This window comes from Gymnodraco acuticeps, unplaced genomic scaffold (assembly GCF_902827175.1).
Source record: "Gymnodraco acuticeps unplaced genomic scaffold, fGymAcu1.1, whole genome shotgun sequence".
In the NCBI taxonomy this organism is placed as follows: domain Eukaryota; kingdom Metazoa; phylum Chordata; class Actinopteri; order Perciformes; family Bathydraconidae; genus Gymnodraco; species Gymnodraco acuticeps.
The window spans coordinates 7,975,224-7,994,700 of NW_022990271.1; the positions used below are offsets into that span (position 1 = coordinate 7,975,224).

The 19,477-nt window shown below is 42.3% G+C and overlaps 1 protein-coding gene across 2 annotated transcripts; it reads right to left on the reverse strand.

Moving 5' to 3' along the window:
- Positions 1 to 4,549: 4,549 nt before the first annotated feature.
- On the reverse strand, positions 4,550 to 19,148 carry usp8 (ubiquitin specific peptidase 8). 2 transcript variants are annotated; one of them, XM_034221276.1, is made up of 19 exons: positions 18,694 to 19,148; positions 17,912 to 18,086; positions 17,475 to 17,619; positions 17,296 to 17,381; positions 17,054 to 17,195; positions 15,428 to 15,482; positions 15,130 to 15,301; positions 14,775 to 14,937; positions 14,551 to 14,692; positions 13,839 to 14,122; positions 13,277 to 13,744; positions 12,378 to 12,452; positions 11,917 to 12,206; positions 10,206 to 10,424; positions 8,796 to 9,006; positions 7,578 to 7,814; positions 6,920 to 7,062; positions 6,649 to 6,781; positions 4,550 to 6,291 (listed from the first exon to the last, which is right to left on the reverse strand). In XM_034221276.1, the coding sequence occupies exons 2-19, from the start codon at positions 18,013 to 18,015 to the stop codon at positions 6,133 to 6,135; spliced, it is 3,228 nt and encodes a 1,075-aa protein (XP_034077167.1). In that variant the 5' UTR covers positions 18,016 to 18,086; positions 18,694 to 19,148; the 3' UTR covers positions 4,550 to 6,132. The 2 variants fall into 2 exon arrangements, with proteins under 2 accessions (XP_034077167.1, XP_034077166.1); XM_034221275.1 differs by having other exon boundaries at positions 13,262 to 13,744; positions 18,694 to 19,141.
- Between the last annotated feature and the right edge of the window lie 329 nt (positions 19,149 to 19,477).

A 19,477-nucleotide genomic window follows, 5' to 3' on the forward strand; every position in this document is an offset into this window, starting at 1 on the left:
TGAAAATCATAAATGTTTCGTTTTTTTAAATTTTATAACCTTTTTCAGCCAAAAATACTGAAGACAAAACTCTCACATCCTCATGTTTAAAATACTGGAACCAACTTATTCAACAACTGACTTTTCTTTCCATTAATTATAAACTCATCTATAAAGCTATAGAATACTTGCTCGTGTTTTTTTCATGTTGTGCCAATATCAAACTATAATACAATGTGCACTGCTGCACATGAATAAGCATTTGGTTTTGATTTCTGTCTTGCAGGACGAACACCATCAGCTGTGGTCATGTGATGGAAAATGAGAGAGAAGGCTGCAGCTCTGCGGCGAGGCTGCAGGGCGGGAACAGACCAGGAGTGTGCGGTTTGGACAACGCAGGCAACTCCTGCTACTTAAATGCTGTGTTACAGTGTCTGTGTTCCACCGTGCCTCTCGTGGAGCACCTCCTCGATCAGGACACTCGCAAAGAGCTGAGGAGGTAAGACCCTTTCTCCTGCTGTCCCTCTTTCTCACTCACCTTAAAGGTCCCCTATTATACTGTTTTTCATCAATATATTATAGGTCTCAGATATATACAACATATCTCTCTGAAGTGTTTGGCTCCAAATACCAAACAGATCATGCATTGCAGCATCCCATAAACCCCTCTGTTTTTTTCAAAAGTGCTGATTCTCTGTCTGTTACTTTAGATCAGTGGTCCCCAAACTAAGGCTCGCGGGAAATATGTCACATTATATAATGACTGTCACCGAGTCATCATTTTGAGAAAAAGGCCTTCAAAGTTGTCTCTTCTCTGGAATCCATCGATCTGATTGATTATTAGCGGAGCAAATGATCAAAATACTACCAAGGGAAGATATTTTTGTTTGGAGGGGAAGCTCGCGAGTGTGTGTGTATACGTGTGTGTGTGTGTGTGCTTGTGTAATTTTGCGTTTGTGTGTATTGTGTTTGTTTCCCGGGGAAAACAATCATGAGAAACACCGGCTGTTGTTATGCCTGCCGTTCTCCGCTTGTAATTATGCCGAAGCTTCAAAGTTGTATTCATCATCTGAATTTGCCGAAACAAGTTTAATATTCTGAAAGCCAAGACTTTGTTTAATTGAAATCAGATGAAAACAAACTGTAACGGACCCTGCAGTGTTATCTATGATTACTATACTCTTACATTCATAATTTCAGCGGAGTGAGGGGGGGCGGCGCTGCGGAAGAGCAGATTGCGAGTGAGAAATAAATAAATTGGAAATAAAAGTTTCATATTCTGAAAGCCAAGACTTTGTTTGTTTAAAATCAAACAAAACACCGGAACCCCGAAAAAATAGGTTTTTTTTACGTAAATCCACGTTTATTTTGAGAGATTCTGCTCTGACAACTAAGCTAAACTTTTACCTGTTAAGATTGTGCACGGCACAGCAGAAAGTTACAGTAATTTTCAATGGACTTTTTTTCTGTGAAGAACCCAGAGAGGGTTATTTGGTTATTATTTATTTTATAAATAGTGTTATTTATTTCATTAATAGTGTTATTATTTATTTCCTGACTTTTTTTCTGTGAAGATCCCGGAAAGGGTTATTAATATTTGGTTATGTGTGGCTTTCTAGAAAACAATAAATGTTTACGTTTAGACACCCATGCGATCGTCACACTTTTTCTGTTACAAACTGACCCGGCCCCCATCAGAGAAGGGAAAAGTTATGTGGCCCTCACAGGAAAAAGTTTGGGGACCCCTGCTTTAGATGAAAATAAGGAGCCACCCCCCACGCCCCTCTGAGAGATATCTGGTTAAAAAGAACACAATGGTGCTCTAGGAGGAGATTCAGGTGATAAGGGGGGGGGGGGGGGGGGGTTACCTTGGTTGATTATTGGCTAATGGTTACACAAGCCAAAAAATCGTTATGACATCATAAAGTGGTCAACATCTGATCAGCTCATTTTCAGACAGGTTTTTATATAAATGGATCAGGACAAAAAGTGAGCAAATCTTTTTTCCTGAAACGTTCAGAATCTCTTAACACAGATGGGACACATGTTTATGTATAAAATACATGAAAAAGTGGATTTTGCATAGTAGGGGACCTTTAATGCTGAGGGTGATGTTTTCTCAGCAGTTTCACCTCGGTTCATGCAGGTTGAAGTGTCGGGTGGTGGTGACGTTTGTCCGCCTACTGGAGGAGATGTGGCTGGGAAGGAGCTCCAGCTGTGCGCCTGTGGAAGCCAGGTCAGTGCTGTGCTCAATCCTCCCCCAGTTCAACAACTACTCCCAGCAGGACGCCCAGGAACTGCTGCTCTTCCTCCTCAACGCACTCCACGACGACCTCAATAAGGTGCAGCACCATCTATCACTCAGAGGTATCTCTCTGTGGCGAATCATTACACCATCAGAAAGAGTAAATGTGTATTTGTGTGTCTTACTTTGTTTCAAAGCACAAGATGCACTCCTCAAAACGACCAAGACAAGACCAGAAGAGGAACTGTGTCCCTGCAGCGGGGGGGTCCACCATCGTGTCACATCTGTTCGAGGGCCAGCTGGCCTACATGACCCTCTGCATGCACTGCGACCACCAGACACACAGCACTCAGACCTTCACTGTGCTGTCACTGCCTCTCCCAACAGACATCAATAAGTGCTCCATTCAGGTACCTTTTACACCTTCTAACACCTGCTACCATGGTAACATCAACATGACTCATGGACAGATTACTGTACAGGCTAAGGGTCCCTGGGCCAGATCTTCTGTTTAAATGTACTGGTAACATTTATTTTTAGGAAGCCACAAAGACACAAAATCACCACCAGATGCTAAACAACCAAAAACAGATTCAAAAAGACCACAAAGAAAATCAAAACTTCAACAAAATTATACAAAGCACCACACACAACAACCCAAAACCGACAGAATACGACTACTGATATTATTACCGACTAATATAACCACGACAGAAATAAAAACAAGGGATGCAAAATGACCAAAGATTTCTCTTTGGATCTGTGGCCTTTGTGGAGCCCTGTACCTCAATGTAGGTGCCCATGTCCGTCTGTATGTATAGCACGTTTAGATCAAGTTGTCTCATTGCTCTCTCACTTCTGTCACCATGTTGCAGGACTGCCTGTCTCTGTTCTTCGAGCAGACTGTCCTGACCGGGGGGGAGCAGATGTTGTGTTCCATGTGTGGGCTGAGGAGAGAAACGACAGTCCTCACTTGTTTAGACAAACCTCCAGAGATCCTCCTGTTGCACCTGAAACGGTGGGTAGTCACATTACGTTATCTGTTAAAGGTCAAACTTTAACACTAAACAGCAAGGGTATGTGTTTAAGTGTCAAAGGAATAAGTGTTTTGTTAATCAAATGTATCTTTATCTCCTTCAGGTTTGGTTGTAAGGGGAAGAACCAGGTGAAACTGAAGACTAATGTTGAGTTCTCCTCGATGCTCGACCTCACCCCGTTTCTGTCCAGCTCAGTACAGAACAACTCATTTTCTTCATACCACCTTTATGCTGTTGTGGTCAGTAAACATACACATTTATTATGAACTGTACTGCCTAAATGATATTTTAGTGTACACTTTATTACAAAAAAACGACTGATTCTTAAACTCTGGAAGGATTCAATAGAAGATTTCAAACTTTCTTACTCATTGCAGATACAAAATAACTTGTTTAGATGATAAGACACTAAAATTGACAAAAACCTGTCACTATTTGTCATTATTAGTATTTCTGTTTATGTATTATATACTTCTTTAATTTACATATTTTGACGGTAATGAATGCAGTTACTTCATATCTTAACAATGTAATTAGTGGGTTGCTGAGTGATATTACATTTTAAAACCACATTATAAAAGGACGGTCTTGTTTTAATTGTTTGTATATGGCTACATAAAACTGGCCACTGTGTACAGTGCTTGCTAAATCATAAAATGATAAATTGTGGCCGAAGAATTTGAGATTTGATTCACTTTGTGATGTTCATGTAAATAAACCTTTTCATCCTCTAGAACCACATAGGTCACCTGAACATGGGTCACTACACCGCTCTGTGCCACAACGCGCTGACTCGGACCTGGCATTGTTTTGATGACTCAGCAGTCAGAGAGGTCCAGGACAGCCTTGTTCAATCTCCCAATGCCTACATGCTGCTCTACAGCCGCAAGCCCTTCCAGAAGCCCAACATCCACGGACTCTGAGCCCAGCAGGCCAAATGTGCTGTTTAATGGATGACAGTGTCTATCGTTTGTTAAAAGAAGTCCAAGGTAAATCAGTTAAGAAAGCATACTGTAAAAGATATCTGCTCTTTATTGTGGCCTTTATTTTCACTGGCGTGACCACAACGGCTCTTTAAATAAATATCCAATATCGTCTTGTATGCAATAATGATATCCTGTCTAAATGTTTGTGTGTAATATTTCTACACCATATTGTCTTATATCCGTAGAAAGGAAGAGACTAGAGGATTAACTGGAAGGTTTCATTAACCCCATAAGTATCAGACCTTTTGTAATGGCTCCATTGTAGCCGATATCTCCTGAAAAAGCCAATCAGACAGAAACACTAATTTGAAGCAGTTTTAATAAATAGTCATATGAGTTGTTTGAGGTTAATGTAATCGTTATATCAGAAACTAATTGTTTCCAGAGCATTAAGTAATAAAATCATGTACAAGTAAAAAGAAAACAGATTATGATCTCATGCTAGGCAATACAACTTTACATAGGAAGTCAAATCCTGCCGCCTCAGGTCCTTCAGAGGAAACATCAGTTCACTTTGTGCTTGCTAGTCAGTCAGTCGGTCACGCAGAAAATGTTGACGCTAACACACTCGCGTAAGTGATCAAGGTCATTTTCTCATGACTTCATATTCTCTCGGGTCAGTACTGAACACAGAAATAAAATGATATAAATCTAAATGAAAGCCTTCTGGAAACCAGCAGAACTGGTAAACGCCAAGAAGGATGCAAAGTAATCCCAGTAATGTTCCCTCTAAATAGCAGTTGTGTCTGAATATATGAATGTAAAGAGTTAAGTGTGTGAACAGAGAATTCTGCAGGTGGTTTATTCTGTCACTGCCTGGGAAGAGACGGACAAGCTCTCAGCATCGTATGAAAGAGTGGAGTGTTAATGTCTGCTGTTAAACAAGGTGTTACACATGAACTTAAACCAATTGCATATTGTGTAAGTGCAACCATGTGGCTAATGTGAACAAGCAACAATCTCAATCCTAGCTTAAGGAAGAATGCAAAAGCCAACACACACGGCCTCTTCCACCCCATGAAGACCAGAAGGCTATAGAGTGGGGCCAGTTGACCTCAGAATCATAAACACATATTCCTCCTCTTACCTGTAGTGCTGTTTATCAACACAGATTGTTTCAATGTGGGAGTTGCAGAGAGTTCAGAGATTTAGGCTGTAGAAAATGTCTGCTTCCTCTCAACTCAACTCAATAATTCCATTTGAGAAAAAAGAAACAAAGCAATGTTGAGATCAGAGCCCAGTGACTCTAGATAATCCACAGACATGATACGTGGCACTACAGGTGAGAGGGGAAACATACATCTTTGCTTTTGGGGTTGAATATCCCTTTAAACCCCTACACAGTGTGTCTTATATATGATGATACAATGAAGGCTGCTACTTTCAAGAAAGAAAAAAGATAATTTGGTCACTTAACAAATAAACACCTTGCCCTCCGGTATTTACATTTTGAATGTGCAACATCAGCATTGGTAAGTATGTACATGGCGTCTAACTGTTACTCGGCTGTAGACACAGAACCGATCTGTTCTGCGACACAGCCGTCCGCACGGAGGGCAGAAAAGAATGAAGAGCATCTGAATCAGCCCTACACACACCCATCGAGAAGTAAAAGGAGCCTCAGTTAGTCACTAGATGATCAGTAATAAGAACAGACGGCATGTTTAACAGGTATAGGGTCCTCTAGAAGCTGAAGCATTGCACAGTGTGCCTACACCTTCCTCCCATCTGCGATCTTCTAATCGCCACTAGCGTGCACAAACACCACTAGTCGACCCGCAGCCATGTGCGCCAGGCAGGTCCTCAGCTGTGATTTAAAAAGAAAAAACAACGTCCAGGCTTTAGCGTCTGGTGTGGTGCTCTCTCTTTGTGTCCTACGGCTCCATCACAGGGTGGAGTAAAACAGGATGTAGGCTGCGGAGGACTTGACGGAGGGGGTGGAGATTTCCATCACCTCGTGGTCGTCAAACTTGTACCAGCGCTGTTTGGGGCCGTTCTTACAGTAGGCGGTGTAATGGCCGCCGTCTAAACCCCCGTAGTGGTTCTGGGAGTGGAGAAAAAGAGGGTTAGGCTTTCGAAGCAGCTAGATAATTACTATAATGAATTGTAAACCGTTAAAATGTTCACTATATTCTTAACTATCCCCATTGTCTAATGCGCACACAGTCAATCTATGGTAAAAACATTGCTATACTTATTTGTTTATTTTCCAATCGTTTATAGACTGAATCAAACAAAGGACAGCTTTATGAAACATAGATATACTGGAGATAGAATATATGATTACACAGCAATAATGATACTTGTTAATGCATCTCTTAAGTTCCTTTTAAAGAGGACACATCATGGAAAACTAATATTTGCTTGTGCATAGACATTTGGGTATCTGGAGTGTACTTACAGAAACCCCATACAGGCTGTATCTCTTCAGGTTGTTTTTGGGTCCAATGACGTACTGGAACAGGTCCAGAGTTTCTAGAGGGAAATCTACTGACGTCTGTAGCTTCTGCTTCCATCTGCCCTCATAGGAGAATCTGCAGAAATTAAACCCATTAAAGAAAAATAATGTCAATTGTGGGAACAGTAAGAACATTTACAGAAATTACAAATCAAATCGTATTTCCAAAAAAGTGAAAGTCTGCATTTAGTTAGATTTAGACATCACTACACACCGCTTTAGGTGCACCAGGACAATGGGCGGGACCTTCCAGATCTCCAGCTTCTTGGTGGAGTCTCTGTGGGCTTTGCAGTGTCGGCAGAACACCTTGTTGTTGTCCGTCAGCTTCTCTTCCTTGGAGAACAGCCTCAGACAATCCTGCCGAGAAGCAGCAAGCATATCAGTTGAAATATATAACAGAAAAATATATTTACATAGACACTCAGTAACATTATAAGCCTTCAAGATGTAGCAAGATGAAGGTTTATGTGTTTGTTAAGAGAAAGAAACACTGAACTCAACAGTACAGCATGTCATGTATATATATCATATTCTAATTACGTGTATATAGACTTCTTGCACTATTTTGTATTTGTATTTTATTATTTAACTATGTTGCATCGTTGGAAGAGCTCGCGTCGTAAGATTTTAATTGCCATTTCTACACCGTAGCTCATGTGCATATGACATTAAAACCTTTGAATCTTTTGCATTTTCAATCTTTACATGTGAAACCCTGCATACATTTGAACTTAAATGTGAACTCTGCTATCCCAACATTACATTTCCTTTGGTTGAGTAGCTATGTGACTCAGAAAAAGGACAAAACAAAGCCTCTGTCTGAAAATGTTGAAGCTCAAAACAAAACGTTGGCAGGTTGTTGTGTGACCGACCTGCAGGGAGCACTTGCTGGTGGAGGCCAGAGGCAGCGACAGGTACATGAAAGTCTCAAAGGTCCGTGACTTGCGGTGGCAGGTCAGACACTGCACGGTGGACTTGAACTGACCCTGGAACAGAGCCACGATGATGGACTCGTTCAGCAGCTTGTGTTTGCTCCAGGCCATGTCGGCTGCTGCCTGATCATCCATATGGTCGTTATCCTCCTCTTTGTACCGCTTCCTGTTGTCCGCCTGACACCAGAGACAGAAAACATGTTGATACACAAAAGCAACAGCAGCTCAAGGTGTAAGCAAGCTGTCTTCACGACTCAGGAGAAGTTACATAATGTCTAAGTGAATTCAAGTCCTAATCCCTTTCAGTTCATTTGCATGCAGTTCAGCCAGGTCATTATGATAGGTAGGAAGATATGAGAGGCAGGTTAACGCTTGCTAATTAATAACTCATTAATTAGACAGACTTATACCATTAGCCTAGAGATAAAAGGGGAGGGGACAGAGCCAACCTGATGGCAGACGGGTCTGAACATCACACAAAGGGGATGTGATGAGATGGAGAGTGTGTCATGAGAAATGGATGTCATCAGCCGTTACAACCTCATAAAAAACAATTGAAAGAGTGAATCTCAAAGCTGGCTTTCCTTCTCATCTCTGACTGCTTGTTGCCTTCCGTTGAAAGAAATTGAAAAACAATCATGTTTTGATGTCTAAAAATAGAAAAAGCATAATTATCAAGCTATGAAATTGTCTTTCCCTATTCATCTGGTCCTTTCCTCCATTCAAATGCACATGAAGCCGGTAACATCAGTCACTACAGGCAATGAGGCATGTCTTGGGTCTACATGCAGAGAGGTTCTGACAGAGCATCAGACCGGACAGATGCAGACACGCCACACTCACACTGCTGCAGGAGGACCAAGGACACACAGCTAGTCACTTACTTTCTAATTTGCCATCAAAATGAAACCAGGTGAAAAAAACAGAAGAAAAATGATAAAAGACCTGCGTTTTACATCGTTAACAGGCAGACAACGGGTAGCAGAAGACACAGTTACAAAAGTAATTAATTACTTATAATTTATTCACTCAATATGTAATCGAGGTTGAGCACATTAGATGTAAATGTTTCTCCAAGCAGTATTCGAAAGCTTTTAAATACTTGATTTATGCCACACTGATGGTTGTTATAAATGTTGCATGAAGTGCGTGCGCTACCTTGTTGAGGTCCTCGTGGAGCCCGTCCATGAGGAACAGCAGCAGCTCCTGGGAGTCTTGCTGGTCATAGCAAGCAAACTGGTCATTGATCTTGCCTATGGTGACCTTAAAGTCCCGCGGGCTGATGCTCTTGTACAGACCGCTCCACAGCGCCTTCATGATCACTCCAAACTCCTCCGCCACCTCGCCCTTATGGCCAAGGATGTTGTACCTGGGAGAAACACAAAGCAGCGATGGACATCTTAAATATTTACCTCATTCATATCTCTTTCTGGGAAGTAGTTATCAGAAAATACTAGGGATGCACGATATTGGTTTTTTGAAACTGATACCGATAACTTCCTGCTTCTCAAGACCGATAACAACATTTTTTTTACGCCACTAATTATTTTAACGCGATTAACGCATGTGTATTTGTTTCCCTCGGCCGCCCCGTAGTTGCAGAGCGCATCGAGTTTAAAATACCATCTACAAGCTGATGCTGACATCCCGCTCCTGCCGCCCGCTTGTGGCAGACCACACTTCCACGCTCACCGGCAGGCACCGACTGGCCATCTGGAGGACCGGGAGGGTGTGTGTATATGTGGCCCGAGCGAGCGAGAGAGAGACCTTACGTGCATTGTTGTTGTTAGCATCTGGTGCTAGCTAGCTGCGCTAACGGATATACGGAGCTGTTTAAATGAAAACAGAGGAGCGACATTTCGCCACAACTGCACCGAGCACTTGACTTTATGCAGGAAGCCAGACAGTGGGACATTGTACGAAAAGTCAGCACACTCAGCACGGATAGTGCGCAACATGATTGCAGCGTCCAGGCAGCTCCGGTTCGAGCATATGCCTTGAGTTGCACATAGCTCCAACGCCCATACCACCGACGACATGTTTGTTTACTGTCCTGGCTTCACGGCCGCACACCATTTACGTCACAGCCAGGCATGAGTTAGGGAGCGCTGGATTTGTGAAGAACTCCCCTCTTCCTAAACCACTAATACCACAGTACTGGCAAAACGGGAGGAGCCGAGTGAAAAACAAGCGCCCCTCATCCCAATCCACCCACACCGCAGTATTTTTTTTCTTTTTACCCAAAAAATATATTGTATATTATCGGGGCTATTAATACTGGTATCGGGTTTATCGGGATGACGTCATAATTCCTAATATCGGACCGATAATTATCGTGCATCCCTAGAAAATACCTTTGAGGGGAAATGTACATTTGTTACAGCAGAAAAGAGCCAAAAACAGCTTAGTATTAACTAAGAAGCATGCACCATTTTTTTTAGTAAAGATACAAAATTAAACAATTTACAAAATACACATCTGTAACCATTTTGGAGATATAGCAGCCAGGTATATTTTGCAGTTATTACAGGCATATATTATTATTACATTACATATCCAGAATCTGACCTGTTGATGTCCTCCAGGTAGTAATTGTTGTTGAAGTACTCGGCCATGGCAGGAGTGTTACACAGACATTGCAGGATGGAGTTCATGTAGCATGTGTTGCCCATGTTGCGGAGGCCCGTCAGTGATGGACCCAGACCTCCAAAAGAAGGGTTGAGGTTGCGAATTTTGGCAGCTGACGGCCGTGCGATCTCCACTTTAGAATAGACTTTAGTGGCAGGCCTGCAGGACAGAGGAACACAATGAGAGAGCAGTTTGTGCAGAGATAAGGCTAAAGAGTTTACAATGTGCTGGACAGACAGCTCCTTCACTAACAGACTGCTCCAGATCCTCTGTCACAAGGATAGATACAGGAAAACATAACTCTGTAGAACCACTCACCTCTGGCTGCTCCATAGCTTCTCTTTTGTTAACTGGACTTATAACATCTCACTGTACATTTATATTTAATATGCCATTCTTGCACACTAAATGTAAATAACATCCTACTTTTATATTGGGTTGGCTGTCATTTAGCTCTTGAATAGTTTTTTTATTATGGTCTACATATTTTTATATTCACGGTCAACTTTTATATTTTCACTCTTTTAGTTCTGTTTTCTACTCTTTTTTATTCCTAATTATGTGCAATACTTTGTTTTACATGCTGCTACATCAACAAAATTCCACTTTGGGATTAATAGATAATATCTTATCTTAATGTGTTATATCCAAAAAAACACATTATAATGATTGGTTCAAAACGCTAGACACTAATACCTCATTCACACCAACGGTGTTTCAGGGCCGGTTCGGAGCTGGAGCTTGAAAAGCACCGAGTTTTCCTGTTCACACCGCAGCGGAGCAGCCTCTTAGCTCCGGAATCCGGTTCGTTTCAAGCACCAACAAATTATCCGACTAGAGCAAAAGCACCACATACGTCACACTTACGTCGAGGCGGGGGCAGGGGCAGGGGCGGGATCAACTCCTGAACAACAACAAAAAGCCGGCGTTTTATCCAGTTAGTACACAACGATGGAGAAACTTAACAAGCAGCAGTGGTCCACTGAAGAGACCAGCTACCTACTGGGAATCTGGTCTTCCGAAGAGGTACAGAGGAAGCTGGAGCACAATCGGCCATTGTTGTTGTTGTCGGTGTGAGCTGTGAGAGGTTTCCGTGCGGTTTGGCTTTATGAAGCAGGCACGCAAACGGTTACGTCATGACGCAAACGATGACGCAATGACGCGGCACCAGTCGGACTCTGGGCGGTGTGAAAAGAGCCGGAGCTAAACCGAAGAACCGGTTCTGAATCTGAAAAGCTCTAGCACGGAGCTTGAACCGGAGTTGCGTTGGTGTGAATGAGGTATAAGACTTCAGTTGCTGGAATTGCTGAGGGGCTGACCCCAGTAACTGATCAGTGCATGTCAAGATACTGTATGTCTACATTCTTTTATTTAGCTTTTGTCTATATTTGAACATTTTGACACCTCAGTTTTAAGTTTTAATTTCTATTTGAATATCAACATGTGTCAGTACAGTTCTCATGATTCTTGGTGATGATGTTTGTAAATCAGGCTCGAGCACAAAGCTGTTTCCATGGTTACGGCTTGGGTTAGGCACAAGCCTGAACCACAGCTGGGTCGATTTGTTTGGGTCATATAATAGTTTTGTCAAGCACAAACAGAAAGTATCCATATTTATATAGTGATATCAGAAAACATCCGAGTGCCTTACTTGGTCTCTCTGTTGATGGTGGGTGTGACAGCAGCGGTGGGGGGGGCAGTTTTCTTCTGGGCCTCGTCTCTCAGGTCCTGGGCGATATCGGGGGAGGAGTAGGAGCGTTTCAGTTTAGACTGCTCCCGGTCCTGGGTGGAGTCTGATTCAGCGGGCCGCGGGGGTTTCTGTTTAACTGTTGGCGGCGTGGAGGGGGGGGTCTGGGGAACAGTGACCTCCGGCGGGTACAGGTGGACACGGTTGGTCGGGGAATGGTAGTATCTGTAGGTCCCCGTCACCGTGTCCAGGAACTAGCCAATTATGGAGGGAGAAACATGGAAAGAAAATAGGTAAAAAAAAAAATAGGAAAGAAACCTAAGCACACATAAGTTCTTCATTATTTATCAATTCAAATATATATGTTTTTAACCTTTTTTCATTATCAAGTGAGTTAACACATTTCAGATTTAAACATGTGGTACCTTCATCCAACCAATTGGAAGGCCTGGGACACTCCTTCCCATCTCCTCACTTCTTGCTCGGGTCAGGGGCTCCCTCTGCAGAAACAAAAACACAAACCGACTTTACTTAAAAGTTCTCTACAAAAATGACAATGAAAGAGTTTCATAGTGAGGGAGGGGGGGGAAGTAAAGGTTGCCATACAATTGTGTGACTTAATTACATACATCACAGTTTTTATAAAGCACAATAACTGATAACGGTCATCTTTTTAATACAAAACAAACTTGAGTATGTCTACCGTCTAACTAGTGTCTTAATTTCTTCTAGTTTCACAAAGATTTAATTTAACAACAGGTAAGATTGAAGTGTTGGACAATATAATCTGCTGGGTGAGCATGAGAGAGCAAACATACAAAGTTAGCTTGTGTTTTACTTCTGTAATGTAGCTGAAGTGTTACAGATAACTAATTGTATCTAGGATTATGTAGACCCATAACTTTGCTGTTGAAAAGAGGTTGTACAGAGCTCGAAAGTTAGTTTATTAGTTGTATTTTCTACAATATAAAGTCTAACCGATATTGTGAAGTCTTATCTTCCCCTAACTACTTTACTGTCCATGAGTCTTACACTCCTTTAATTCGTCAGACCAGATAGGTGTTCCGTTTGTGTGCAAATGTTTCAGCATGTGGATTTGTGGTCTCTCTATCTTGTGAGATAATAACAAGGGATTGTTCAGTTTCCCTTTAGCCACAAATGTAAGACACAGCTTAAAGGGACTCTAACGTTAGCATGTGATCACGGTTGTGGGATCTGGGGATTACTTTTCTGACTTTCCCACAGACAGAGGGTTGAAATAAACATCACACTGTAGTAGTAAGTAACATGGGGAGAAAATACGACTCACCTTAATTTCACTTACGATATGATTGGGAGCAGGAGAGTCCAGGGACATACTCTTGGAGGGAGGTTCAGAGTTCTGCTCCTTTCCCCTCCTCTCTTTGTCGTCCCACACCCTGTTCTCTTTATCGTCTTCTTCTGCCTTCTGCCGTTCCAGTTTCTTTTTCTCCTGAGGTCCATTCTCCTGCTCGTCCTTCATCCTCTTCTCACTTTGCTCCCTTTCAAACCTTTCCTTCTCCTCCTTCTCCCGTCTCTCACCCTCTGCACGACGCTCCTGGTTTCGTTTTTCCTGCTCTTGCTTCGCCTTCTCCATCCCTGCTACAGCCTCAGAGTGGATCTGGCTCTGTTCTTCTTTAGACAGTGAATTGTTGGGGGTGATGGATGGTTTGACTGAGCGGTCGGGCATATTTGGGCCGTTCTGCATGGATCCGTTCTGGCCGGGCTTTGGCTCGTCGGTAACACAGACAGAGGGTTTCTTGGCACGGTCAAACTGGGACAGGGAGCAGAAGGAATAAACAAAACATGAGTGGTGTTGAAACACACAGCTCTATGTTTTATACTCCCAAATATTGTTTGTACAGTACCTGTGGGAAAGCTTTGTTTGCAGGCGTCTGAATAGATGCACCTGCTGCAGGGTCCTTCTTACTAACGTCTAGCCCAGAATTGGTCGAGCCGGTGACGGTGGACTCCAGAGAGTCTGGCGGCCCGTCAGTAACCTCGTAGGTTTTTGATGTGGGGGGTTCTGCTGGTGCAACCCCGTTCACCAGCACAGGAGCGGAGGCCTCCTGAGGCTCGGGTGTCACCTCGGGCTCTGGTTGAGCTGGGGTCACAGGCTTTGGTTCCTCTAGGGATGGGTAGCTAAAGTTCACTGTTCGAAGCATCACAGGAAGGAAATCAATTTTAAAGAGAATCATTTAATATAGGAACATTTATCTTAAGAGTAATTTCAAATGAGCCATTAATATGGGCGTTGGAAACTATTGAGTGTAAATATGATACTTGGACAAGAGAAAAAAAGAGTAACCGCTGGTAACAGTTTGGATTATTGCATTGTTGTTGTTTTTAAGGTGCATGGAGGATCACATTTTGAAAACACAAGCATCATGCGGGATTCAATGCTCATAAGTAAAATGAGAATTTGCTCACTTTATTTTAAACATTAATTAGTTAGTTTAATCTTTTTTTTCTTACAATAAAACAACATCAGCTGCATAACAAACAATCGACTAAACTACGTGGCCTGATAAATACAAAGAGCCAAAGCTCTAACATGCCCATGGTGCTGCTCATACTCACATTGGGGGCGGGAGCTGATGACATTCGGTCGAGGAGGGTGGACTTTAGCGTTGGATGTGAACATGGGGTAAAACAACAGCCAGTTCTCGTAGCCTCCCTCCAGCACCAACGGCTCACTACGCAGGATTGTGATGCTGTCCCACTGTGGAGAGTGCAAACACATCATTGTAGCTCACAGGAAGGTTCTGCAGTTGTTATTCACACTCTAAACCGCACCCACTCACTTTAAAGAGGGCGTCTTTGAGGCTCTGCAAGGTGGTGCCCAGTTTAAGGTCAGTGACAGAACTGAACCAGTCCAGCAGCACTATATAATCCACAAATCCCCTCCGCTTCCAATGCTCTTTAGACGCATCTGGCAGCTTCCCCTCAATCTGAGTCACAATGATTCTGAAAAGCCACAAAGAACCAGTTGAGGAGGACAGGTATTACAATGTAGTATTTTCTACTTCTCATTATTTTGATTTGACAAACAGAAAAGTAACAAAAGGAAATAATACATTCATTTATATCATCAAGTCCAACTTACAAATGACACATTCAGTGTCAGATCAAACTATCAGGTACGAGGCCTGCTCTCACCCTGGGCTGACGGCCTCCTCCGGCACGCTAATGCACGTCTGGCCCGGGACCTGAATGCGAGACTCCTCAAAGTCCCTCAGGCTGCGCGCATCCATAACAATTATTGTAATTGTCTGGTCCTCCATCATGTGGAAAAGTTTCTCAGCTGAGATGCCACCAGCTGGCACCGCAGCTATCAGACAAAAACAAATCTGAAAAGAACAGTCTCAAATTCCAAGCACTTCACTCACCATAATGGAACCTAATCTCTCGGTTTAAAGAAAGATTTTAACATCAGAAGGAAATGTATTCTGCTTACCTTTCGAGGGTGTATTCCTTAGTTCAGTCTTCAGTTCATTCTGTTCTCCTTTTATCTGACAAATAAATCATCATGTTAAAACGCTAATGTTGATTTGAATAATTCGGATTTGGACCAATGGCATTTGTTTTATTATTAAATAAATTGAATGAAAATATTAAAACAAACCATTATACACAACAGCGCCATTCATATCGTTACTGATTAGGCTATTAGTGTCACTGGTATTACTGGCATGATGTAAACTGTAGATTTAAAACTGTACATTGTATAAATGTTATTTAAAACAATCATAAACCACAACCTGAAGCAATTCTCATTGAAATTAAAGGGAGGGTATGCTCATGACACGCATTTTTAAATAATTATCATCCGATAAAACAGACCAGTCTCTGCCAGTCTTTCTTTTTTTTTTTTTTTTTAATCCGATGACGTTATCAGTGATTTTAAACTGATTAATTACCGAAATAACATTAACACTGTGGGCGGCGCCATTTTACCGGAAGTGACGTAAACTATGCGTTTGGTGTCGAGTACAAATTGATGTTCATGTCATTTACTCTAGTTACTCTCTCAATTCTATAGAAATATGCCTCATTGTATCGCGAAACATTGCCACAATTCGGATAGGAACAATCCACGGAATGCTCGGTTCCATCTATTGCCAAAAGGTAAGCGTAGGAAGTACGTTCGGAGGCAGTGGCTAGCGAAATGTGCTCGGCCCGAACCGAAAGATCCACAGGCGCATGTATGCAGCGAACATTTCAAGTTTCCGGACGACTACTCTGAGAGTATGATAAAACATAACATGGGATTTATTAAACAACCATTACTTAATGGAGATGCAGTGCCATCGGTCTTTCTGGTGTCATCACCGACCAGGACACCAGTTCGGCCAGTTGAGAAATCGCCCTCTGCAAGTGTGAAGCGACGGAGGACCAGAAGTAGTGCTAGGAGTAAGAATAAGGTATGTTATGGCGCATTTCCATTGCAGCGGGTAGCCCCGTTTAAACGTCCTGTAGCGTCCAGGCCAGGCCAGTTTTTGGTGGCCTTTCCATATAGCGTAGTACCGGCTAGCGGGTACTTTTCCCCAGTTTTTCCGGCCCCATAAAATCGTGGTTCTAGGGCTAGGGACAACGAGGCTGAGTATGCTAAACTAGAGAGGGAATCGCTAGCAAGGGTGGTACTACATGCATACATTTAATCCTCATCGTCACTGTCCCTGGATTCCTGACGGTTCTGACAACTTGGCTCGAACCTGTATCGCTGAATTCCACCATCCAATCTCTTTACATTGCTCAAAACTTCTTCCTCGGCTGACGAGTCCGAACTCAAATACTCCGCCATGTTTTCGTGTGTTTACAAAGTGAACGCATGGATGACGTCACGACCATCACGTGACTACTGAAAATGGCCAAAATGGCAGCTGCCTGACGGAATATACAGGTTTTGATAAAAAAGAGCTATAAAATCATTATTTACCGGGGAATATCGCTGATTTCTTCAGGGTATGGTTTAAACATAATGTTTCACTAAATACTGAAGTTTTGATTAATTATCTAATGAGTGGAGCATTCCTTTAAGTGTCTATCTTTTTGAATTTATAACAAGAAAATATATATCTACCTTTTTGCTGTCCTTCTTGTTTGCTGAAGACACTTTTGGAGAACCTCGACCGCTATCTTTCTCTTTCATTTCCTCTCTCCTTTTCTTCTCCTCTTGTCTCTCCTTCTCCTCAAGTTTTTTTCGAACCTCAACTTCCTCATACCTGTTCACAATGTAAACAGAGTTAAAAAAGAAAACATGTTCTCAAGTCAGATTTTGAATCTTATGCATTCATAAGTAATGTGCAATATTAAAAAACGAACCTGAGTTTAAGGCTTTCAGAGAGTTTCTCTGCGGCTTCGATGGCTTTCTTAAAGCTGTTTGGCCCAAGCATGGTCATGAAATAATCCTTTGTACAATGGAATGGAGAAAAGTTACACACTAACTCCAAATCTTGTTAGTTTTCCACACAAAGTTACACATTTATAATGTTTAACTATACCGGTTGCTGCTTGAAGTCTGGTCTTTTCTTGATGATATCATATACAGTTAAATACTTCATGTACAGCACATAAGCTTTCTCCTCGTCTCTGTCCAGACGACACTCCTCTGCCGCCTTGAAGATTTTGCAGGCACTCTGAACATAGCTGCAACAAAGCATATAAAAAGCATAATTTAAATAACATAATCACCATGTGATTGTAAAATGCTTGGGCTTAAGTTATACTGGGGATTTTAGCATGTGTTGCGAGGCTTTGAACCAGATTAATTTTGTTTGATAAAGGTTGCTGTACATTTAAAAAGGATTACACTTATTCAAACTTTAACGCAACAATCTCAATCACGAGTTATCTCGTCTCTTTTCCCTCACTTGGAGACATTTTCTCTGTGTTATGAGTGCTTTACGGTAAATACTGGAAACATGAAAGTTAGCATTACTTCCGGGTGCTTGTCTTGTCCGGCTTAATTTCAGCCTTTTTGTTGAGTTCCCCCAGAGAAGTGGACAGATACAGCTCTCTGAGCCCGTTGGAAACTGCAGGCATCTTGGCGGATGTGTTCAGTAAGACTCACAGGCAGGCGACCAGTCAGTGCTCTACACAAGCTCTGAACATCCCTGTAAAACAAAATAACCAAAGCTGTGACTAAAACACTTAACCAGTCCTGTTAAACATTCTTTCACTTGCGTAACACCACTTAGGTCTCTCGAGTAATATTGTCATAGCATCATAAGCTAATAAGACACACGTTATGTAAAGCTAAAACACATGGCATGTCGTTGATGAATCTACCTATGCTATCACTGTTAGCGCAGTACCTCCATTAGTTAGCTTGTGGACGTAAGTTAGTTTCATGGCTCAGGACATGTCAACATTGAACACAACAAGTAAGAGTTTTAAGGCTAACGTTAACCATGACCGTGTTCCGTGTACCTGGACTAAACACACGTTATTCAACGCAGAGCACAAACCAACCACAGCTTTGGTATTAGCAGCATATAGTAACTATTTACATGTTAACTTAGCTGTGTTGTCTTCTGTTAGCATGCTAGCTACGTCAGTTAGCTTGCTACGCTCTCACGCAGTTAACTTCAACGTTCGCTACTGTGGGCATTTAACTGCGGATCAGATACGGATATTATCATATTCAGATGTAAAGAGATATCCTCTAGTCCTAATACCGACACGATTATTGTACTACTATGCTGTTCATATACAAATTACCTCCTTATGATCCGTTGCTTATACTTTTTTGACAGCTGATTCCTGAATCCTTCTTCCGGCCTGTTCTTCTCCTGTGATGATCCGGCAGCGGGTGTCCTATGTCGCATTACTGCCACCTTCTGGTGTTAATTTTCTACTTCAATAACCACTTTATCTTGTCCTTTCCAACCCTCTTAACTACTCAATCCTCCAAAAATAATGTTGTATTCATGTTAAACACTGATTTTATACCACATATTTCGTGAATGCTATTGTGACATGAAGGTTTCACATCCATTGTTTAAAAAAACAGTTAGAAAGATGTGTTCCTGCAGTGTGTAGAGTTCAAGTTGCTGTCCTATTGTTCATTCATTCCGAGTGACCAAGAACTCTGGCGGTCATCCAGGATTCATAGAACCGTAGTTACATACGTAACTTTCGTTCTATTTCATTCTTACTGACCACCAGAGGCACTGCTTAGCACTGGATGATTTATATCAACAGAGTCACGAGGAAGCCTGACACCCAGGGCCGGCAATTTGCATCCCTAGGTGAGATTTTAGCTGGCGCCCCCGCCCCCGCCCCCAGCCAGAGAATCGTACAGCAGAAAAGATAAAGATCAATAGAGTATCCAAGGAATACACAATAGAATGGGGGATGGACGCCACATCCTCTAGGGCAGAGGTGCCCAGTACGTCGACCGCGGGCGACCGGTCGACCGCGGGGGCAAAGCTGGTAGATCGCGAGTCATTCATAAAAAAAAAAATCCTGTTCCGTTAAAATAGACAAAACAGGTTTTGATCCC